Source organism: Ciconia boyciana, chromosome 8 (genome assembly GCF_034638445.1).
Source record: "Ciconia boyciana chromosome 8, ASM3463844v1, whole genome shotgun sequence".
NCBI lineage: Eukaryota > Metazoa > Chordata > Aves > Ciconiiformes > Ciconiidae > Ciconia > Ciconia boyciana.
This window is the reverse complement of record NC_132941.1, coordinates 33455467-33480843: the sequence shown is the minus strand read 5'-3', so window position 1 is coordinate 33480843 and position 25377 is coordinate 33455467. Positions and strand designations below refer to the sequence as shown.

At 41.1% G+C, this 25377-nt stretch overlaps 1 protein-coding gene across 1 annotated transcript in view; it reads right to left on the bottom strand.

Annotated features, from left to right (window-relative positions):
- The window catches only part of ANK3 (ankyrin 3), a 213764-nt gene that overhangs the window by 26859 nt on the left and 161528 nt on the right, over positions 1-25377 (bottom strand). Inside the window, exons 29-37 of the mRNA XM_072869693.1 lie at positions 20434-20645; positions 18437-18644; positions 17766-17862; positions 16323-16551; positions 15593-15718; positions 14725-14847; positions 14208-14234; positions 12382-12463; positions 326-8020 (exon numbers count right to left, since the gene is read on the bottom strand). Coding sequence (XP_072725794.1) covers positions 326-8020; positions 12382-12463; positions 14208-14234; positions 14725-14847; positions 15593-15718; positions 16323-16551; positions 17766-17862; positions 18437-18644; positions 20434-20645 — 8799 coding nt within the window. The remainder of the gene's footprint in view (positions 1-325; positions 8021-12381; positions 12464-14207; positions 14235-14724; positions 14848-15592; positions 15719-16322; positions 16552-17765; positions 17863-18436; positions 18645-20433; positions 20646-25377) is intronic.

Sequence of the window (25377 nt, the reverse complement as noted above, 5' to 3'; positions counted from 1 at the left end):
TTTTCTCTACTTTGACAGAATAAATTTGCTGTCACAAAAGAAATCTTTCAATTTCTGAGTTACATCAATTTTTTAGTTACATGAACGTCTTCGGCATGCTTCACTAGCTTTCTACAGTACAGGATTTGTTTAAAGGAAGAAAGAAGAGTATAAGACAGCACATACAGATGACAATGACAGAATGAAAACTACAGTTAAGTCACTCCACAGGCAATCACAACAGTTCATGCACTAGGATCAACAAGTTGAAAGTTTTACAAACTAGGCTTGATCTCCACGAGGTGAGCCATGAGAGCTCCAGAAACCTGACTGCCTTCATTCTCACCAGTCCTCTTACTCCTCCTCCTCTCACTGTCGGCTTTTTCAATCTTTGATTTTATAGATGCTGCCTCTGTTCTCATGTCTCTAGCAGACTTCGATGTAATGGAAGGCTGGTAAACTTGAGTAGCTTCTGATAAGGATGTGTTCCTTGATGTACTGTCTTCTTCATCATCAGAGACCTCTGACTGCATCTTTTTCTCTTCATCAGATAGACGATCCACAAGCTTTAATGTCTCACCACTAATTCCCTTAAAATATTCAATAGAATGTTTACATACCTCCCTAAGCTGATTTTTCCTTACTTTAACTGTTGTCATGGTGACGGAGGTAGATCTTACCTTTACTGGTAATTTAGAAGGAGGCTGTTTTGGTTTTTCTTTCTCTACCTGCTCTTGTTTTGGCAGGGCTGGAGTTCTTCTAGCTAGATTACTCCTATGTGTGTTTTTTACAGGAATCCTAGACCTTGCTTCTAGACAGGGAGAAGAATTATTTTGTTTTGCTTTGTCAGGCTTACTAGCCGCTCTCACTTTACTCCCTGTATTGCTCTGGAGATTATTTTGTGAAAAGACTTCTTTTACTGAGCTGGCCTTTACAGGAAGCTTTGATTTTCCTCTAGCCCCTACCAAGTCTGTTGACTTTTGCTGCTCTCCATGTGGCTTTTGCTTATCTCTTACTCTGTGTCCTTGTGTTGTCCCTGTACCTTTTCCTGAAGTGCTTTTCGCTTGATTAGCTTTCTGGAGGGAACATTTCGGTTCCAAATGTTCTTTTAGCACTACATTACAGGTAATATCATCTGTAGGGACAGCAGATGAATCCAAATTGTTGTTGTTATTAAAATTATCTTTTGGAAAATCAGTGTTTTCTGTTTGCCTACAGCTTGTCTGGCTAGAAGCTGAACTCGCAATCACTGCTACAGTTTCATTTTCTAATCCCTGACCACTTGACATCACAGCTTCTATCTTATCTGTCACTTCGCCAGGGCCATCTTTCTTCAGAGTCATGGTGGAAGCAGAAATTCCCATTTTAATTGGTGTGCGCAATTTGGGATCAACTTTAGAAGCGTTTACTGCTGCCGATGCTTTTTCCAGTGAGTTACTACCAAGTGTTTGCTCCATGCAATCTCCACTGGCCTGGATGATGGGCTTATGTTCAACTGCTGTTGTTTCTACTGGTCTCTCTAGGTTTGTTTCTACAGTGTTGTCCCCTGCCTGTGGCTGTGTGATGGCAGTGACTGTACTTTTATCCCCTTCCCCCTTGTCCCCTGACTTCCCTTCAGAAGTATGCTCACCAATCTGAAAAAATTGGAGTCTTTCTTCAACAAAATCCCTCTTGCTCATGTCAATTGCACCACTGCGAGTCATCTCAAACATCTTCCCTTCATGAAATGGGAAGGGGTTGGGCTCACTAGTTGGCGTACTTTCATCTGTTGGAGTTCTGGCTGGAGTTGTATCGGGTGTTGTTGCTTGAGATCTGTCTTCCACTGCCAGACCAAATGGCTTAGCCTCATCATCCCTTGATTTAGTCTCAAACACTTCATCGTCACCTCGGTTATTGGACCAGGGATCAAAATCTAGACTCTTGGTGGCCACTGTTTTGAAAGGTGTTGCAAATTCTTCGTCTACTTTGTAACTGAAATACGTATCAGGAAATACAGTCCTGTCAGGGTGTCTGCCTTCCAAAGTGAAAAACTGTGCCCCTGACTTCTGTTCACTCTTATCTCCGGCTTTTTCAGAAGCTGGACCCTTCGAAGGTGCCTTGTCTTCTTCAGGGCCTACCTTGCCTTCCTCCTCAATGACTTCCAGCTTACTCTGGCTAAAGCAGCGATCAGTCTGCTTTAGAATGCCTTCTGTAGTCCATATGTCCTTTTTGGTTTCAACTGCCGGACCTGCAAGTTTAGAATCACTCTCAGTTAAACCATCATCTTCATCTTGCAAATCATAACCGTCAAGAGAGTCAATCTCTGTCGCATCGGTATCATGTGAAAATTCTGCAGTGGTTGCTATGGAACACTCTGTGACAGACTGGTCATTGTTATTCCCATTTTGCACTACATCGTTCTGGGGTGAATCAAGCCCAATGTCAAACTCATTAGGTTTCCCAGAAGTGGGATGTCCTAACTCTTTCTGTTTCTCAATCTTTTCAGGGGCTCTGGGTTTTGAGGTTTCTTTCTGCTCATCTTCCAGTTCTTTCAGTTTGAACGTATACTTTTTAAGTGGAACAGGTTGATAGAGAGATTCATCATCACTGGAGTCACTGACATCTGCTCCCGGTGGCACAGGAGACGGTGGCTGTACTCTTATGACAGGTTCAGCCAGTTGGCATTTGTCATGTTCATCTTGCAGGTTCACTTCCGTCATCTCCATTTCACTCTCAGTGGAATAATGAGGCTTCTTTTCTGACTCGCCTTGATCTGCATCCAGTGGTGGAGGAGGAGGGAATTCAATGTAGGCAACTCTGTTACTTTTGGGTCTTTTATTAGAGTCCTTATTTATATGATTAGGTAATGCTTTGTCAATCTGTGGTTCCTCAACCTCTGCCTGTTTTACAGATGTTGACTTAGCCTCTGCTTCCTCCTCTGATTCCTCAGATACCTCAGGTATAGGACTGGGCTTGCCTGGGATATAAGCTATTAGTGAGTCGGGTGTTTTAGATGTAAACTCGTAACTCACTTCCTCTGAACTCGGTGTTTCTGGTGTTAAAGGGCTTTTACCAGAGCTATCTATAAAGGACACTTGTTCTAGTGTGTCATCTTCTGGACTACCTTGTGGAGAAGGAGGTTGTTTTTGCTGTCTAGCTGTGTAAAATGTCCCCCTTGTTTCTTGTACTGTCTTACTCTCCTGACTGACAATTTTTTTAATATTTCCTTGTTGCACCTCTTTCTCATATTGCTTTCCTACTTGAACAAAACTGACATAAACAGGTAAGGTCTTAATTTCTTTTACTCCCTCAGCGCTTACTAGTGGTGCAACTTTATCCAAGTAATCACTGGCACCTGGGTCAACTAACTCACTCAAAGGAAATTCCTTTCCTGGACTACATTCTAAAGAATCTGGTGATTTGCTAGGGGATATCTCCATTTCCTCAACAGGAGGACTTAGACCTATCGAGCTCTGCTGCTTGGTAACTTTTCTGATTTCTGAATGCTTTATTTTTTCATCTTCCACATAATCAATCTGCCTCTCAACTTTCTCCTTAATCACAGCTGACTGGGATACTTTAGCTGAAAGTTCATAGACACCATCAAGTGTGGTTCTCTTCTCCTCAACAATTCTGACTGGAATATGGGACACAGCAATTTCTTCTTTCCTTTTGGATATTTTATCAGCCACTTCACCATTACGTTCCCCCTCCCTGACAACAAATTCTCTGTATAAAACCCTTTTCGAGGGAGATTTTACAGTCAGTTCCTTCACTTCTTCTGAATTAATTCCATTTGCTGCCAGTTTGTGCTCTGTCACAGTGATAAATTCACTTTTTTTGTCAATTTTAGCTTCAGCATGATCAACATGGTTTTCTTTTACTGTATCTGGAACCAGCACATGTGAAAGTTTTTCTTTTTGTGTTTTATGATTAGAAGTTCCAGGACTTTCCCACGTCCTATAGATTTTTTTGTCCCAGTGTCCCTTCGTTGTTGAGTCTGAGCCATACGCCAGGTCTTTTGCCTGCGGTTCTGAAAAGTATTCTGGCACGCCTTTACTCATCTCAGTTCTTTGTTTTTGTGTGTCTGAAGCACGGAAGTCTTCGATAGCTTTCCCTTTACCTGGAACAAAATCTTCCTGTATTTTCACCTCTTTCTGTAAAGCTGTGCTCCCATCAACGACCTCTACTTGCTTTGCGTGTTTCTCTCTGGAATAAAACTGATACACTGGTAACTTACTTTCTTGCAATTTCTTGACTGGAATTTTGGACTGACCATCCAGCTTTTTTTCTTCTTGAGTTATGTCCTTACTCCTTGGACTTATACTTTGTTCAAATTTAAGCCTAATGGAACTGAGCTTTGATTGCTTCAGCTGAAATCCAGTCTGTGAAACCTCAGGTACTCCAGTCTGCTGTGCACTTCCTTTGTGTTCCATAGTCTGTTTAGAGTCCTCTTCAGGTTGCACAAATATCCTTTTTTCAGGACTGCTGGGCAAACTGGACGCTTTTCTTTCATCCACCTTGGGAAAGCATTTCCCATCATGTGCATACTGCTTCACCTTACTCCATTCATCACCAGACGATGGTAATTCAGAGAGCAGAACTTTCTCAGGGCTGCTGCTGGCAGAGCTCTGGCTAGAATGTATTTCTTTGCCATTTTTTTTATGCTGCTTTTTCTCCGGAGACTGTAGCTCATCATTCAACTTCTCTGTTTTATCCCGAAAAAACTGTGATACTTCAGTCAGTTTTTCTTCTGCCTCTTTAACAGTCCTGTCCACCCTGTCTTCATATATCAACTTTTCTCTACCTCTGTCTAATCTGTCCTCAGTAAAGCGCATCCACATCGCATGTTTTGGACTACTAACATCTCCAGTGTAGTGTAACACTGCCACTTTATCATAATGATCATCTTTAGACATTTTACCTACACCATTTTCAGATACATCTTTATAGATTTTGGAGAGAATCTCTTTTTTGGGGACAGTAGCTACTTTTTCTCTGCATCGTTTATCGGACCCCTGTAACTCTGCACTAAGGGGTAGAGCATGGTCAGTAACTGACTCCTCAGTATCAGAATGAGACACATCTAGCTTTTCTGAAAGAAGCATTTTCTCAGCAAACCTGTAAGACTCCCCTCTTAGTTCTGACAACTCATCATCATGGTATTCTATTGAGTGCTGACTCAAAAGCTTCAGTGTTTTGTAAGAGTCATCAGACATGAGTTGAGCAGAACTAGGGCGACTGTCTTCTTCCTGGGACACAGGAGTGTTAACTCTAGAGGATTCCAGGTAAGAAGGAAGTGACTCTTCCGCCGTGAGCTCCTCTTCTTCTTGCTGACCTTGTTCGTCTGAACAAGGAAAAGCATCATGTTTTTCCAACTCTTTAAAGTTAATATCTCCCCGAGGTAAGTCTTTCTGATATACATACATTTCTTTTTCTGGATGCTTTTTTGTTTCTCTAATAATGACTTCAGTAGGTTCAGCCTGATTACCTTTTTCAATATGGACCTCTATTATTCGCTCCAGTTTGGGTTTCATTTTGCTGTCCTTCTCTGCATGTTGTGGTGAAGTTTCAGCAGACTTGCTAACATCGGATGTTACTGATGATTTATGTTCAAACAGACCTGCCAGTTCTTTGGAAGGGTCACGCCCAGACTGAAAGGCTTTCATTATGTCATGAACAGACATTGTTTCCTCAATTCTTTCAGACGTGCTTTCAGTGCATGGAGGTTTATGATAAACCATCCTAGTTGTGGTAGTGATATGAGTTTCTTCTTTTACTCGGACACCTTTACTAAGGACACACTTATGGTCATCATCTTCGCTGCTGCTGGCTTTCATTTGAAAAGCTTTAACCTTCTCTTTAATAGATCCAGCAGGCTTTTGCTCCAGCTCCATAAATGTAGGGGTAGGTTTTGAGGCCGGTAGCTCCTCTGCTTTCTGCTCTGGAATTTCTTCAGATGATGGTTCGTAGCTGCGGATAACATGAACTACTTCAGTTCTTGTTTCAGTAATGACGGGAGGGATGGGTACATCATGGAAAAGTGGTTTTGGCCCTGTGCTTTCAGCACTTTGTGGGGCAGAAGGTGTCTTTTCACTCCTCGTTTCAAAGCCACTGTCAGATAAGGGACTTTTATCTTGATCGTGCTGAGAAAAGTCATCTGGAGACTCTAAAATAGTATCTGTTCCAAAAAAGGAATCTGCAATTTTACATAACTCCTTTTCTGATGTTGAAGGCCTCATGGAGGCTGGAGGCATTTTAAGTTTATGTTCCTGCAAAGCAATAGCTGGTTTTAAAATACGTTTTTGTCTCTCTTCACCTTCTTTTTTCCCCTCTTCAAACTTGTACTTTATGTTTGTTAATGAACTGCTACCAATATCATTTGCTAAGTAATCAATAACTTTTGACAAGCTATAATCCTTTTCCGACATGGTTTTAGTTTTAATTTGGACCTTCTCTGGAACAGATATAGGAGGGCTTGTCAAAGCTTGCTGTCTCGCTTCATCAATCTCCTCTGTACTGAACTCTACCCAGTCATCCTCAGACAGGTGTCCTTGATCACTTTTGGATACTTTAGCCGACCCTTTACTTTCTAAACACACATCTTTTTTCAGAATCTCACTAACTTTTACTAAGTCCTCTTTTACTTTCTCAACAATTTTAAAGGGCTCTTCATCATCAATTCTACCCTCTTTTGGTATCTCAGGTTGGAACGGTTTGTCCTCTGCGACATCTGTCTGCAATATAGCAGTCATTCTTATTAGATCCTCTTTCATTTCGGCAACATCTTTCAGTATCTCCTGACTGGAGGATAAAGAAGATGGTGTGGACAATTTGAGAGCAGAAGGTGCTAAAAACAAGGATGATTTTATCGGAGATGAAGTTCGATTAAAGGGAGGCTGCGTGCGTGCCTCTGTAGTCAATGTTTTAATAGGTGACAGTAACGCAGCAGCTGATTTTGTAAGTGAAGACGACTCTGGGAGCTTCTTCAATGCTGGTTCAGACAAAACATTGACTACAGAATATACGGGCACTGTTATTGTTGATGAAGTTACTGATGAGGTAGTTGCAGATATTGACCCAAGGGCTGTGTACAAAGCACCTGCAGGAGGAGTTCTCATCGACTGGAAAGCTGATGGTGCTGACGACACAAATGACCTGAGTGGAGAAAATGACATTGTTGTAGCTGTTGAAAACACTCTCTCAGCCGTGTCAGCAACTGCATTAGCAGCACAACTTGCAGAATGCGCAGCTGCAGCGATCTTGTCTTGAAAAACAGCTGCAGCTTTGGATCCATTTATTAAGTTGGCAGAAGATGGGTATTTCAGAGGTGACACAGATCCATTAAGCAATGGTACATCTGTGTGCCCAGCTACATGTTTTGCTGGCGACGAGAGAGACGAGGCCATCATGACTTTAGAAGATGAAACAGCATCAACTGCCGACTTAGCAGGTGACACCACTGACTTTAGAGGGGACGATAAAAGTGAAGATGCTGATGTGATGACTGATTTAAGTGGCAAACTTGAAGAGTACATGTTAATGTTGGATTTGGGGGATGCTGGAGGCGTCATGGTTATGGATGATCTCTCCAAGAGAGATCCTGCTGTAGTCACTGGAGATGTCCGAGAGGGGAATGTGGTAGTGGATGCCAGCCCTTTTAGACTAGCAGCTTCTGTGACTGTGGGGGCTCTGACAAAAGAGCCTGAAGTAACCTGTATATTGTATGGAGGCTGCGATACCACAGTTTTTATTGGTGAAGAGATTGTCCGAAATGATCTAATCGGAGATGCTACATCACTAACAGATTTAACTGAAGATGTGGTAGAAGCTCCTAATGTGGATTTGATTGGAGAAGCAGAAGAAACAGACCATATTGATTTTAATGGGGAAGCTGTAGGAGTGTTAGAGGAAGAGCTGGATAAGGAAGTGAAGCCTGATTTGGTTTGCCCAGGCACTGTAATTGGAGCTGTTGTCCATGACTGATATGGCCGTGTTGAAAAGAATGGCTTGTATGAGTAAGTAGCAGGTAGGGATCTTGTTGCTCCTGCACTCCGTTCAACTGTTTCTTAAATTGTTAAATTAAAATCAAACATAAAAATCAACAAAAATGATTGAAAAACAGAGAGACCAGAGAAGAAAATTGGTCAGTAAACGTTGTAATATTACAAAAAGCAAGTACAATTGTTTGCATGAGTTCAGATGAAGGAGGCAAAAGAAGATTTAAAAAAGGAAAGAAAAAAATAGGAATGAGCCATATACTGATGACGGGTCCAAATCAAAAAGCAACACGAAATGAAAGACAGAAAGCACATAGCAACCAAATCTGCAAACAATGAAGAACAGAAAACACAAAGAAGGAATCCATAAGGTAAAAATAAAGCCACATCAAAATTTCTTCTCTTACTTCCTATTGACTTTCTGATGTGCTACTTCTGAAATATTCGTATCAGTTCTAGTTTGCCTGTTTAGGTATGTCTCTGCTTTGCACAACTATTAGAATTATCCTTTTAATAATTTCTGTTGTTGTTGTTCTATTCAGATATTGAACCTATACAAAATATAAACTTGTGTAAAATGACATTATATAGCTAAAATCTTTTTTTTAAACCACTCAGAACTATTTCATGCAGAACCCAAAATTCCTTTAAGTGACAGGCAATTGATGTGCAAACTGTGAAGCAACTGGAATCAATTCAAATCTATATCTCCCATGCACAATTCGGATATGCTTCACACTCACAAAGCCAATAAGAGCAAGAGCTTTTCTGAGTCAATATTTTAAAAAAAAATAATAAAAAGAAAGAAAGAAAAGGAACTTTTGCATTTGTTTCTCATGCGATATTCCTTTTGTTTGGTAAAAACTAAAGTAAAACTGTACATGAAATGATTTTAAGAAGCATATGTCATACATGAAATATGGAAAGTATGGTATATGATAAACGTGAGCAAGCAAAGCAACTGAATCAGTTTTTATTCATGCACAATATATCATGTCAAAACGAGCACAGAGATTAATACATTTTGTATGCCGTATTAAGCACAAATACGTAAACCTTACAAAATCATTTTACAAGAGGCCATTAAAAGAAGAGTACACTTTTTCTACAAGATGTAGTGTCTTGGTACCTTTTGAGGAGATTTCTTGTATCAGCTCAAAGACAGACCTGTTCAACTTTACATTTCTCAAAAGGTAACATTAGAAAAGCAGTCAAAGAACAACAGATTACGCAAAAACTTCCTGGCAAGGACAAACCTGTTAACTGTTATAATCCCCCAGAACACTCAGCTTATTCTTAGGCATTTTGAACAAAATCATCATCAACCACATTTTGCATCTCAGGAGGTACTCATGCCAGAAGACAGTATTTCTGGGAATCCCATTACAGCATACATATCCTCTGATACAGCAATAACATTCAGAGAGTTGACATTGAAAGTAACTTAGAGGGCATTTTTTTCTTTAAAGTTGGAGTTAGAAATGGAGCTAAAATATCCAAACAACTTATTCAACGTACCTTTCTCTGAAGTTACACTAGTAATTTGTCAAACCTGCTTGATCTGTCTTATAGACAAGACAGTAACTTACAGTGAAAGAAGCTTAACAAGGCTAATACCAAACTGTTAACTTAAAGCACACACAGTCTTACAGAGTAGTGAATATTCAGTACACCACAGGTCCATATCCTGCAAGGAGAAATGTGCTGGTCCTATAGAAGCCAATTGAAGCCCAGAAGGCGATGTGGATGGCTGGTGATATTGCAGTATGAAAACTTTTAGGTTGAAGAGAGCTTGAATACTAGGCCTGACTGGCACAGCCTATGTCAAGAAACATCCATTTTTCCTTGCAATTTTATTTTTAAGTGCAAACATGCTTATTTTTTCCTCCAAAGAAGAAAACATAGTGTACTTCATTAAATGAGCTAGACTTTATTATGAAGATTAATTAGCAGCAGCTGCTAACATTCACCAAAAGTTCATACAGTCCCAAGTCCAAGAAACAAACCCCAAAATCATTCTGAAAAGAACTAACAACAAAATAACTCATTCAGCAGTTTGTGTTTGGAAATGGCTTCACAGGGACCCCACTGCGCTGTGATGAGCCAGTCTATCACAACTGGCTAGCGAGGCAATCAAACCAACAGGCTCCCCTCTTAACTGCTCTTTCTCCTGTTAAATCACGGATTCAGACATGTTTAAGATGCTTTTTCTGTGCTCCTTATTGCAGTTGAGAAGAAGAACTGGTACAAAGAAAATTGAGTAATTTACCAGTGTGTGCAACTATGACATAACTCAAACAGCAGGGAACTGGGCAATTTTACTATTTTGAAATAGCAAAGAAATCCCCACAGCCATGCAAGACTTCAGAGTGGGATAATATTCTAAAGAGTAGTTTTATATAACAGCCCTTTTTGGCTACTGGACACTCTTGGCCTTAACAGTTTCCATCACTCTGCATCCAAGACTTTATTAGAAAACAGATGTTAGTTACTACCTTCTATGCACCAAAATACACTTCCTTGCTTGCAGCTGGTAGTTGAAAGCACTGAGCGAACCCATACAAGTGGCCCCTGCTCAGCCTTGCTCCTTTTCAGCTGCAAGCAAATCTCCAGGACTGAGCAGGTTTAACCCACTGCAGCACTCCTATTCTGGAGGACCTCACTGCTGGGAAGAGCCTTGGGGCTCTTTGGTCCCTTTCCCTGCGCGGGGGTAAGGACAAGGAGGCAGGGCAGCATCCCATCTGCCTTGCTCTCTTCTGCACCAGCACTGGCAGGGGTGCAGAGGAAAAAAATCTGTATGTGTGCACGTGTGTGTACGAGCTTGTGTGAGCAAAAAGAACAACCCCTGCTGCTACCAAAACTGTGGGAGCTGTGCCATCAAATTCACTGGAAATAGGTAGAGATTCACCACACTCATCCAGTCACTGGAGCAAACAGTCTGCGGTGTAAAGCAGCCACAGCAGCAGTCCTGGCTCTGCGTTGGGTAGTGCGTGCTCTCTGGAAGAGCTGCACCTCAAAGATCACATCCTCCCCTTGCACCAGCATGGTGCAGGTGGTAGTAGCAGTTGCTGACTACATGTTACGTGTGCAGAGGAGGCGGTGCTCAGGCTGACGGCCAAACTACTATCCACGATCTTTCCTGGCAAACACAATCATTTTTGCATAGCCTCTTTGGGTAGCTCACAGCCTTAAGTAGTAACTATTGCCAAAAGGGATAGAATAGTTAAAGAATGGTCAAGAACTTCTGCTGTGTTAACCCATCTTTTTTTTGAGTACAGCTCAAGTGGGTTTAGGTTTTTTCCCCTCCAACTTTTTGCAAATGAGACTTAATGGACCTTTGATGAATAAATAAGACTACTCTTTTTTTTTTTTTCTTCCCCCAGTGAGGCCTGAAAAACTAATTGTAAGCAACATACACAGTCATCAAACTCCTTTCAAGCAACTTCCTTTTCCCTCTCTCTAAGGTCCCATAAAGTCTTTGACGATACCTTAACAGTCCATCAAGATGTCTCAGCAGATCTGATAGCTTCTTCAGATGTTATATGCTTGAAGTCTTCTTCCAGGCCTGACAAGTGTAATATATTCTGGAGCACATCTGATCCAAAGAAGCCACAGATCTTATAGGATAATTAAACAGCAGCCATCCAGTGGGAACTCCCAATACCCGATGAAGTTTGTCTATAGATTTTATGGAATTATATCAAAGGGTCTGCTGCAGGGTAGCAACTGAGAAGTCACGAGGGGAAAAAAAAGGCAAGAAAAAGCCTGGGAATGGTGAACAATAGCAGTCAACCTCAGAAAAGAGAGGTGAGGGAAGAGAAGCTAAGCCAAATACATTACTGTATTTAACAGGGACAGAAAGGAATGCCACAGGTCTGGTCAAGAGGAACGTAAGTTTAAGAGGAAGCAATGTGTGGTGCCAGGGAATAAAAAGCATCTGCAGGGAACAGAGGAAAAAGGGAAGGGGAGGAGAAAGAAGAGGGAAAATATAAAATATGAGAGAGTCCATTTTGGCTAAGCATCTAAACATTTAAGTACTTATCTGAATGGCATTCTCCAGCCTTGCTGAACTTTTGCATAACATTCCCTTCTACAGCAGCTCTCTCTAATCTTTCAAAGGGAAAAGGAACAGACTCTTTTTGAAAGCAATTTGCAATCCTCCTACTCTGGAGCTACATGGCATTTTAAAAAATTATTATATTTTTACTTAACTAAAACATGTCATTTGCCAGTCAGGATTCTTCAAGCTCTCACAACACAAGAGTTCACAGACCATCCAAGAGTTTTGTTTTAGAAAGGTGGGTTTTTTTCTTTTTTCTTTTTTTTCCAGAGTGACACCAAATACAACGTTTATAGAAAAAATGTCTCTTCTTATGAAAAAATCATGTATATATGGTTTAGTACGTTGGTAAGAGCAACTCACTCATTCCAGGCTCAGTCAGATAGCTGTAGCGCTTACGTAAAGCAAGGGAGACAAAGTTCTGGCGCCGGTCAGCTTTCTCCGTCTGCAATAAAACATAATACTGTTTAGTGCCTTTAGTATTGCTATCCCCCATTTGAACAGAACAATCATCAAACCTCAGCATGATGGGCCACATTTCGCTGTACACATCCCCACAAGGGAGAATGGATGTTTCCATTCAGCTTCAGGAAGGCATGCTGAAGCCAAATTTGGGCAAGCAGGCAGGGAACGGACAAAGCTGGTCTCCATTCCTGTCTGCCATGTAATGAGTGTCAGGCACTGTGGAGCAGGGAGCATGGCTACTGGAGGTGGCAGAAACCTGCTGTGAATGACTACGCTTCTGGAGCAAGCAGGGAACGGACTGCAACCCTAAGAGATGACCCCATGGGTTCATTCCTGCTCACAGCATCTCTGCTTATGAGGTAGAAGAGCTTAGATAGCAGACATAGCTCATGATCCTGCCTTAAAGTATCTCAGTACCATATTATCCCATTATCACTTAATAAACTGCTTCAGACTACTAGAAATGGTATGATATTATTCATTCTCTATAAAATAAACCACCTTTGGCTAGAAACAGGAGATCAACACAAAAGACTACAGATACAGACATAAAACATTCATAAGAGTACAACTTAGACTGATCAAATATTTCTCCCCAAATTAATTTGTCCTGAAAGCACATACACCACAATGTACACTGGCTTTAAAGTGAATACATTAAGGACAAAAAAGGCATGGGAGGGGATTTTTTTAATAGGCACAAAATGCAAAGATGCAGATTAGAAAGCAGACTACTGTTGCTAACTAATAAATTACATAAGTTGCTGCATTCAGTGGCATAGCTGCTAGTGTGATGTCTTAAATATTAAAAGTCCTTCAGAGATCAGCTCGCTTGATTATGTGGCTAAAAATATGGTTTGTTTAGAAAGAAAACTATTGTTATAGCCATATAATAGCTCACTGGGAACAAATCCTGTGGAGACAAAATGATGTGGTTGCTATTATTATTTTTTAACATGTAAGGAATGTTTTGATTTGGGTTTTTTTTATTATTTTAATCAGCAGGTGGCTATTGCTATTTATTTGCCACCAGGAAGAGAAGAAAATTTTGCTACTAGGTAAATGGGATACATCTATGTAGTTTCTTTTATAAGGTGATCTCATTTATTGCTACTTCTAATGAGTAAACCCCTGACAATCAATTTCCTGACAATCTAATGTTGCAGTTTCCAGCAAACAGTGGATTTTTAAGCTGCAAATATCTGAGGTTTATTTGAAAATAGATTTGTACACAATATTTAGAAATTGCTCTTGGCTATTTTTCTTTTTCAGACGAATACAGTTTCTTTTCAGGAGTGAAATATTACAGGCCACTATTGTGGCCTCAACAATACTCCTTTCCTTCTCAGAAATATAAGTTACCAAAGCATTGGCAGTATTGCTCCAAAAGGTAAAATCATATGCACTAAACTCTTATTGATTTTGCCAAAAATGGACTTGGTCTGAATTTTACAATTTATATCCTTTTTCAGAAGAAAACGAGTTAAATTTTAGACTGCTATTATTCAATGCTTGGTTTAATTTCATTATATATAATCATGTTTTTTCCACATTTGTGTACTTCTACTGTTTTGCAACGGACTATCAGATGTTGAAGATATGGTTATTCTGCAGCTATCATTTCAATGCCATAGTTAAAAATAGTTGTTTGTTTTTTCTATAACATACTACTTTTCTTCACTAAATCTGAAGGAAATAAAAAGAGAAGACAGTGTTTATATTACCTCATCATCTTGATCTGACTCTGTTTCCTTTTGGTCCCAAGATGCATTGCAGAGACAAGGAATATTATAATGGACAGCAGGGAAAAGAATATCAGGATATGAAAAGGACCAAATTGGGAGCACAAAATGCAAGCTGATTTATAAGGCAAAGCAAATCCAAAATGTCAACACAAAAGAAAAAAAAAAAAAATCTTACATCCAATGCAAATCAACACGTGACATTACTGAAAGCATAAACCTATGACTTGCAGGCTGAAGCATGAGCTGTAAACAGAATCATAAAAATTATAGGAACTTGACACCACAGTAACAAGAGACTTTAAAAGCGTTCTACATACAGGAAACCAATAAAACATAAATTTAAAAAGCTTTTATCATATTCCAAAGCATTCTCATTACTGGCATCATTTCACAGGGTTTCTTTATCACTAGCGGGGGCGGGGAAGACAAAAACTAAAGGAGCAAAAATAAAACCAAACCAACACTAAGGAAAATGTTTACTTTTCCTAACAAATACCTTTTTGTGTGCTGGCAGAGTGATATTCAAGTTGCAAACAGCTGTTTGTGGCAGTCCTTTCGTAGTCTTTGGTTCTTTCAAAAATGATAGTCGACCACAAGGTTCCTGACTGGTGTCTCTTACCTAGAAAAGAAATTTTAGCACAACGTAGTCATATGTGGTAATTCAGATACCTAGAGGAGGTTTCTGGAGAGTTTCTTTCCACAAGAAGCTATCAAATGGGTAAAGACCAATGTTACTGAGCTGGAGCTCAGCCTGAGGTGCTGAAGGAGAAAAGGTGTTACCACAAAAGAGTTAGATCAGCCTGGAGCTCTCTGATGGTAAATCCATGCAAGACAAGATGTTGAGTGAGTCCCACGAGACAGTTTCACACTGGAATATTACTGAGAGATATTTTCTGCTCACCTTCATTTTTTTTTCTGCCATGTTTTGCACTTTTAAGCAAAATGCTTAAAAACTTCTTTTGCATGGCAGCTATGATAAGGCTAAGGAAAGTGAGTGTCCATTCATGGTAATTTAGAGATGAACAGTCTGCACACACTTTTTGGAGGCTATTCTGCTGTACAGTATGTTATTGAATGCATCTTCTTTGCTTAGTCCCTGGGAAATAGTGATCTACTGGTAATATTCTGGAGGTCTAACTTGAGATATGGTTTTAATAAAAGGCTGTGAATCCATATCACGGGTATTCTGGTCCCAGCTCTGCTAGCAGCTCTTTTGTGGCTCATGCAAAGCACCCTCTCCATGTTACGTATTAAACAATGACACTTAAATCCTCAGGGCAAGTTAGTCCTATCAGGCTGAAAAACTGTTATCACTTGGAGGGGGGGGAATATCAGCAGAATCATTTGGCTTGTTTTGCCTTTACCTTGATAGAGAATGGCAGTCTATTTTCTTTGAAAGCATAAAAATTAAAAACAAGCTGCTGTCCTCCTTTAGTCAAAGGGGCCAGATTTCCATAGCAATCAACGTAAATAGGTTTTCCTTCCAGAACCTATCAAAGCAATAAATAAAAGTCAGTAAAACCTCTTTTCATAGTAGATCCATGCACATAAGTATATCATGATTTACCCCATCACAGTTCCTGAGTTTAGCACAAGTCCCCAGTCAGATTAAATTCAACAACAAATTAGAAAATCACTGTGCATTATGGCAAGGTATGACAAGTGCAGGCAGTTTGGGAAACCATGAGCTACATGAGTGGCTTTTCTAGAGTAAGAATGCATAGATTTCCTTCAAGAAACAGTGTGTCGGTGACTACCTATTCACCACAAACCAGCCTTACTCATGACTGTGTGTCTGCGGGGCCAATGAGAAGGAATTCCAGGTCAGCCGTCTGCAAAGCCCAACCAGGGCTACTTGACAGCAGCGCATGCAAAACCCACCGCAGACTGGCCTGGGGCATCCATTTGGAGACAAGTCCTCATGCTCCCCCCGCCTTGTCCTTTTTTGGCTTCCTCTCAAGAAATTTTGTGACACAGCCTTGCTGTGAACCTTTATTTAACCAGTCTTATAATGGCTTTTGCAGGACGTGTTGCCACTTGGAAAACACATTGTCCATTTACAAGGAGGAAGCTGGCTATGAGTAAGAAATATACCTCAATGTCTTTGCTTCTTGCAACTTCTTCAAAGTTCTCTTGTTGCTCCAAAGTTTTGTCCACTTTGTCATCAGTCATGCAGAAGCAACGCAAATTGGATTCCACAGGGTCATTCATTTTGGCAAATATCACAAACTTTGCCATATAAGGAACGCATATTAATTCTCTATAAAGCTGTGTTGCCAGCCCAACAGTCTCTAGTACTTGATGGCAGTCTGCAAGCCAAAATCTGAGTGGGAAAAAGCAAACCATTAAATCAACATTTCATTATGCTCAAACATTGCTTAAGCCTTTAAAGAGAAACTATGTCCTGTGATCCTTGGCCATTTCGCATGCATGCTGTCCTCGCAGATTTCCCAAAGCTGTAATTTTCCTTCTACTTTCAGTGGAGCATTAACCATCCAAAAATGGGAATACCTGGCAACGAAATGTTGATATACTTATTTGACCCTTCTCACACTGGTATCTCATAAAACTGTCTATTTTAAGCCTCATTTGAAGCCAAAGTGGGGAAATTGTATTTCTTGTGACCACACACTATGTATATTGTAATGTGCTGACGCTTCACTGTGCATTTGATTTGCTAAAACAACCTCCTTTATAACACATACGTACAGCAAAACCATATCTCACATATAGGTTGAAACCGAATATGCCCACAGTGAAGTTTCCCAAAGAGATAGATGTTGCACTGTTATTTTCTCATCTTATGATTGAGAGTTTGATGACAATTTTGATACAAGTTATAAATATTTTAATTTGTAGTTTGTATGAGTCTTTTCCACAATATTTCAGCCCTGATCTATTTGGTTCTTTCAGCAATTCTATCTTTTTATAAAGCTTTTTATAGGTGCAAATGTTATGTACTGAATGATAAACTCTTTACCTGGCATACCATGAATTTTCTCCACTAGAATGCATGACTTGTACAGATCCTATTGAATGCCTCCAATCAGCACTAAGTCCATCAAAATTCATTTCAAACCATGATTTTTTGGCAAATGATATTTTTGTGAGAGTAATTTTATGTAATGTTCAACTAAAAAGCCCACAGTCAGAAACTGAATGTCTTTAACTTTTAAAACAAATATGTTTTTATGAATCCCCCCAATTTTTTTTTTTGAATGAGCATTTTAAACTTTCCCTTTCTGTTGCTGTTTGCAGAAAAACAAACCCCTGTGCAGCACCGCAGCCTTTAAAGAAACAGCATGTGTGACCGCCTGGAGACATCACCACAGCAGAAAAGGCCAGAACAAAGCTTCATGTGCAACCCTGGATGTGTGGGATGCTGATACATAGTGACAAAGAAGCAGCTGGTCCATTACCACTTCATCAGTCTTGCAAAAGACTTAGAGAAAGCCAAAAAACAACCCCACAACTATGCACTTCGTTAATCACGGGAAACTACTCCCTAGGAGCATTTGGCGAGCTCTGTTACCATACCTGGCTGAAACATTGGTTGTGAATGAGACACAGTCATTTGAAAACGTCAGCGGAGTGGTGCCTGTGATATCCTCCCACTGCGCAGGTGAAGTACCTCCTATGTAAATATAAACCATGGAGATTTTCTTTCAAACACCAAGTATATACAGACTACATAAGAATACCTCTATCTTAAGTTATTTTGCTTCACACGTAAAAAGAGAACCTAGACAATAACGTTCTCCAACAGCTAAGCTACGTTATCTATTACATCATCTGTTACACACTAGAAGATGATGCTGATGTAAGCAAAGTACATACCTACAAGTCAATAGCAACTCCCCCCTTGATATCAGCTAGGATAGAATTATTTCTGCAAACTACTTTTACTGACAACCGTGTTTAACAGCCAAGGCTGAAATTCTTCATACTGGCTAAATATAAAATAGCATTTAGTATCTGTTGGCAGAGTTCTTTTACAATGGCATGAGACCAGATGCAAAGCCCAGGGAATCAGTGGGAGCCTTTCAAATGACCTCAGCTGGCTTTGCTCAGGAGAACTGATCTGAACTCTACTGGACCAAGCTCACCAATGCTCCCTTACTGGAAAGCACGAGTTGTACAGTTATGAGAGTGAGCGCAGAGGCATTGCTCTCACAGAAACTTGTGCAAAGAGCATTATTTTCTCTAACCTGTAATGCTACATAAAAGTCGAAGGCTGGGCGTCGTGTCTCCTTTGTACCCATTGGTTACACCTTCTCCTGATGGAGGCGGCACAGGAATTGTCATGGTTATTGGCTTATGAAATTTTCTTCTTCTTGGCTCCACAGTGACAATGGGACTGAAAGTTGCTTTGTTTCCAAGGATTTTTTTGACAATCTCCTCTGGAACTGGTTGAGCCTGTCAACACAGGGAAAGTATTTAAACTAGAGCTACAAATTGGTTATAGATATGCAGAATTGTTTTCCAAAAGATAATTAAATTTTCCTTTTCTTTTCTGTAGAATTTTATTTCTTTTTTTTCCCAGGCAGCCTTCTCCTATAGGGCTCGAGGGTGATTATTAGCACAATTCATGCTTAGTATTTTTGTCAACAGCCCACTTATGATTTCCTAATAGCTAACTTGTAGAGCAAAACTATAAATCTCAGAAGGTTGCCTGCAGTATTTGGTGACAGTTTTTCAGAGCATGTTTGGTTTCGGTTTTAATTTACAGTGATGGGTGATATTCAATACAATTTCAAAATGCAAAGAGGTCTATTTTGCACTTGAGAAATGAGGACTAGACACTCTGTCTTGGTGATGCTGAACAATTCTCACATCTCTGCCAAACACAAATCTGTGCTCCTGAGGAAGGCTGTGTACTCCAACTTACCTCTGTACTCAGTGCTTCCTATGCTATTCCAATATTGATTATTAGAAAAGAAATGTGTGTTTGGTTCAAATTCATACAGAATGCAATTAAGCTATAGAAGAGCTTTAAGCAAATTTCAGACTTTCTACCTCCATTTTGTGCCTTGAAAGGTTCCCTAACTTTATATGGGAAGAAAGGAAAAATTGCCAGTGTGGGAAGAAATGCTATAGAATTTTTGTAGGTTTTGTCACATAAGACCTGAACTCAAAAGTGACAGACATCTTATGGGAAATGGGGTTTTGCATCCGTTTCCTTTTTTTTTTTTTTTTTTTTAAACTTTCAAGTCTGATTCAATCAGGCTGACCTGTGACTTGCTGCATTATTCAAACTGCACAATGTATTGATATGCATAGAATATGTAGCTACATTGCAATCTCAGCAGTCACAACACTGCATATGGAGATGTCGTGCTTCCTTCACACTAGAGAGCTCTGGAAAGGCAGCTGTATAACCATAATAGCAGAGCTTCCATTTTCTCAAGATTAATCATCTTTAGATGTGAAATATCATTAACAGAAATGTTCCAGTGTGAATTCCAAGCACTGGAATCCAAACCAGCATCCCTATTTCATGAACCCATCAGACTTGTCAGGTTATTAAGTAATTTTAAGTGATAATTAACAGAACTCAGAGAAAGAGATACCTCCTACGGAATATTTCTCCACTTTCTTTGCAGTTTGTTTAAGGAGAGTTTAAGCTATTTGCTCTTCCCAGATTCCACCCATCACTAGAAACACCAATGGTGAATGTCCTAAGCTACCACAAATGTATATGGGAGGTCTTCGACCCAGTAACAGCTGGCAAACAGCTGCATGAAATCCTTACCAAACACACTCCTACGGCAAAGGGCAGCCCAGTGACACCGATCACACGCTGCTCCTTTGCTGCGGGAGACTGGGACCGCACAGCGGCTGTGCAGCTCATAGCTGCTGGCAGCCAGCAGGAAGATGGCAGACAATATCACTGAGGCTGTGGTGGCTCCAGGCCTTTGCTTCTCTCTCCATTCTTCAGATGCTAAGCAATACTCAAGGTGATGAGAAAAGTGGAGCTGGGCTTTTGCCACAGGGAGGAAGACTGTGCATCACCTGCACTGGGGGACACTGAGAGGCAGAGAGCGCGCCTGGGCAGATGTGTGCCAGTTCAGATCTCAGGGGTGAATACTACCCACCTTGCAACCCACTACTAAGGACCAGCAGCCTCGTTAGCTGCAAGCCTCATGCATTAAGACCAACGATGCGCTTGTAGATGCTGCATATAGGAACACAAGGGCACCTTTACCTGGAGCCCCACGCGGATTCTTTTGGTTAGAGCACCCTCGGGGAAGGACGCCTGGACGCGCGGCACCGTGGTGCTGCTCAGCACCCCGCCCTCTGGGCCGATTTGGTTACTCTCCTGCTTGATTCGCGAAACCACCGCAAAGTACTGAGGGAAATCCTTTGTGACGATCCTGCAGATACGCTTCTTCTCTAGCTCCTCAACACTGTCCAGCTCTGGTGGGAGAAGACAGTTAAAACATTCAGGCACTACCTGCCCAGGTTCATACCAGACCCACCTGTGAATATGAAGTTTTGAATATGCCTTAAAACACTTGAGAAGGGTTTTTTTATTTATTTACTACAGGAGAAAAAAAAATATTCAGTGTTATTAGTTATCAAGCTTTGGTTTGCTCTGTGAACTTTTGCATAAATCTTGACAATGAGGGCCAACAGCACTGGACACACAGATCTGCCAGGACACCTAAGCACTAGGGTGTGACAGTCTCTGCAGCAGCAGCTGCTGTAGGATGGCAGGTTTGTCACGCAGCATGGGAGTCCAAGGAGGTCTGAAGGAGAAGGTCAAGCTTCTTTCTGCTCTCATCTACAGCTGGAAGCACAGAAGTGCACTGATCTGTCTATGCACACCTTCAAAAGGCATTTATTTCCAGCCTCTTCCCTCTCATCGCTCTGACGTGCAAAAAACCATAGGAAACGACAGTCAGTTCACGAACTATCTAACTTTACGCCGAGTGTGCAATCCAGCATTTGCCCTGCTAAGGCGCTTGAGAAAGTTATCTCCCTGACTGGCATCCATATAATCCTGACCAGACACTGAGCTCTGCGGTAAACTGTGGATGCGACAGAGCTCTGTCTGCCAGCACAACCAATGAAAAAAAGCAAGGATCCCTTCCCACATCAGGCTTTCAGCCATTCGGGTATCTGCCCCAAAATAACCACATTGTGCTCCTCAGTTCCTAGAGAAACTTAATGCATCCTCAGAGACAACTGGAACAGAAACAAGTCGTCAACAATTAGTGCTCCCAGCCACATTCCCAGCTCGTAGGGTCACCAGGGCTCAGAAAGGTGCATGCAGTATTAATTAAGCAGATGACATAGACATACATGCACTGAGGAAAACTCTGTGATGTCACAAATATAGCTGATTATGCAACTATATGTGTGTGTATATATATGTACTAGTGAAATCCTTGTGATATAAATAGTATTCACAAATTGAGATAATTACACAACTGTCATGCATTTCTCCTGTAATTTCTTGCACTTGGCCTTTTTAGCTATTGTAACTGGGTTTCATTCCAGCACTCCACAAGTTTGCACTCTTATTTTCCTCCTTAAAAAGGGCACCATATTCCTAAAGAAGAAAGTTTGTTCCTCCAAAGATGACATTTCTATCAGATGCAGCAAGAGAAAGCAGGAGGACCAGAAATGGTACCAAGACAAAAGACTCTTGTAAAATTCTTTCCTTTATGTGACTGAGACATTTTCCTCCTCTGAACATGTAAGCTCAATTACCACTCCAAAAGAATTAGAATATAAATTTGGTAAAATGTCAGTTTTCCATTTTAAAACTTTCAGGAGGTAATTTGGATTAATTGCGCGGTGTTGCTGTGGATCATATGTGCCTACCAGAAGAGGATAATTTCTTATCATAATGTCAGCTTCTATTTACTCAGAGATTGATAACTGAAGCCCTCTAACAAATTAGGTATGCTGCCTGCAGCCTCGGGAAGCAATGGCTTGTGCAGGAGACAAACTGGATTCTTAAACTCCCAGGCAGGTATAATCTTGACTGGTAAATCCCATGCATTCTCCTGGTTGTTGCTAGAGACTAAACCCCCTGTAAAATGCTCACAGAGATGAAGCATAGTTAAAGTTCTCCTGAAGCAGAAAATTAGTGTTTTATATGAGAACATTTCAAAATCCTTTGAGCCTGGCAGGTGCTCTCCTTTAAAGGAGGAAGATGTGAAGATTAAAGTGGCAGAACAACAGTCAGACATGGAGAGGAGCTGGACTATATATAGGGAGGTTCTGTTTGGATAATACATATGTAAGCTTCTATACAAAGTTGCCTTCTAACGGAAAAAAAATGATGATGAGCAATCAAACCACCTCTCTGACTGCCATGAGAAATGCAGCGTTAGCATGACAGAATTAATGAAACAGTGAAAATTAGTCCTGGGAGAGGTCACATTTCCCGAACACACCTCACGCATTTTACAGAAAGAGCATCTATTTCCTCAGTTGCTGACGATTCATTCCTATGCAATGCATTTCAATTAAAAACCTCTGTGGGATAATTGCTGAGGTGACTTAGAAATTAAACTTATATTCACACTTTTAGGTAAGGCACAGCATTGAAGAAGCTTCCCGGGTGGAGTGTGGCTGACATGCAAGGAATCCGTTCCAGGGAAGTTCCCTAGGCCTGCAAAACCTTAGGTGTCAGCAACACCGGGGGAACTTGGTGTGCTGACTCTAAGAGGCACCGCTCGGAGGGTGGAGCGGTGTGGAGATACCGCAGCCAGGCTCTGCGATTATATGGGAACTTAAAGGTATTATGGAACTTATAAGCTGCATATTTGCTACCCTGGGCCAACAGCCTGCCACGTTTTTGACAAAATGCTGTCCTTTTGGTGAACTTTGCTCATTATAACATCATTATAATACCAAAACACACCTCCATCCCAAAAGCTACCTGCCTCCAAGGTGCGACCACCCCTCACTGAGCTTGCGCTTTGAATTTTCCTAGCTTATACCTTTAAAAGCGAAGCGAGAAAACTTTACACCAAACCTAAACAAAGGTATGTATGACTAGAGTCACTCAAGCTCCACCCGAAAGGTGAAAGATAGTATAAAATGGCTTAAGAGAGGGAGAATGTTAGGGAAGACACCATCGTGTACCATTCTGATGTCTGGGATCAGTCGACAGGCTGAGCCTCTCTTCCCCCCCATCGGGACACCTTTGGGTAAGATTCAAACACTTGGTTATTCCAAGTGCCTCCCTGGGAAACTTAGAAATCTCTCTAGAGTTGCTTTATTATCTTTTAATGTGTTTGCAGCCAGCAGTGTTACTCATACTCTTGGTATTTGCACATGCTTTGCAGACAGTGAATTTATCACCGGTAATCCAAAGAACCTGTGTGTCTGTTGCTCTAATAAACTGCACTCTTCATTGATCTAGCCGTGGTAGTTCTCATTGAACACGACCAGACTCCTTAAAGTGTGGCCGTGATAGTTCATGCAACACGACTAGACTGGGGGGTGCACCACGTTATTTGTGAATCCGTAATCGTGAAGTTCAGTATGCTGAATACGACCGGACTTATAACATTGTCAAATTAACACTGTCACCTTAATCGACTTTGCAAAGCTGTTTCAGTGAAAGCCCTGAGAGGGCTCTGACAGGCAAACGTTGACTCTGATGAGTGGCTACATATATAGTCCTTAGAAAACAAACCGTTCACCAAGTCTGAGACTAAGACTGGACTTAGCCGCACCTAGACTCCTCTCTGAGAAGGAGTTTAGAAAGCAAGGGGGTCCCGTCAGAACCTCATGACTCAACGGGAGGGTTCCCCCCCCCAGCCACTCCTCAGACTCCTACACAACACTAACTCTTAATGCAACAACCTCGAAGGATTTTTTGTTTGTTTGTTTGGGTTTTGTGGGGGGGATTTTTTAACCACAGAGAAGTATGCTATACACCTCATCTTACAGATAGGGATGGCAAAGCAGAGAGAAGTAAAGCAGAAAGGTTAGTGGAAAAATTGGGAAGAGTCTCTCAATGTCACTGTTGCCCAGATTTGTGCTAACAGCCCAAAAAACACCTATGGCCATTAAGTTTTAGTAAGTCAAGAGAAAGGTATTGTGAATACTCTGTGCATATATGTCTTCCCCTGCCACCCAAGTGTATGGTACACTTATCGTAAGGTGGCTGGTGGGAGTGATGGAGGAGAGATGAGATGGACAGAAGGAAAGGAGGGAAGAAAGGAAGATCACTCCTCCCCACCCTCTAGTCCATGCTGCCACATGAGCGTTACGTTAAGGTTCCTGGACAGGAGAAGAGAAACCCAGCCACATCCTCCAAGGTCAGAGAGGGACCTCACATAGGGTGGCTTAGGTCAAGGAAAGCAATCACACCAGATTTGTCAGGTGAGAAGCAGTTGTGGATCAAATTCATCCCACGTCTAATACCTTTCTTTTTTACTTTCAGATAAAGTAACACAGAGCACGTGTCTTCTGACTGGAAATGGAATAAGGGAAGTCACAGAACACCTGGCTGTTTCATGAGCTTCAAAGTGTCTTTGTATGATCTGATTTCCCTTACAAGGGCCTTAAAAGAGTTTTGCTAGCACTGAAAAAGCAAATCTCACCTGTACTTAGACTCTGAGTTTTGCAACCCTCTTGCAGTACTGGCTAGAGCAGAGCAGACCTTGTCACTGTGCAGAGACTGAAAGGTGGGACGAGCATAGGATACCAGTTTCCCCTGTACAGAGATGTGCCATTAAGAAACTGCTGCACTAAAAGTGGGGCACCCAGGAGGCAGTGCTAACATGGAGAAAAGTACAGGAGATGGATGGAGGCAGAAAGAGCACATGGGAAGGGGCAAGGAGAAGCTAAGGGCAGTGAGACTTGTCTTAAAAATGCTCGTAACTAAAGCCACCCTCACAGCTTCAGTATTTCACATACATAACTAGACGCTCCCAGTGCCATGAGGAGGTCTCATCCTCAAATAAGGCAATGTCCTTTATGTGCTCTTTTGTCTATTTTTGTGCAGTCTCTTATCTTGCCATTCACAACACAAAGTTTAACAGCAATATGTTTAAAAACTTTTCTTGGAAATGTGGCAAAATCACTGCAGAGTGATTTATGGTGGTATTATAAACTTCAAGCTTAAACAAGGTCACACTCTGGTTTGATCTGTAGATTCCAAATAGTAGTTATGTAAAAA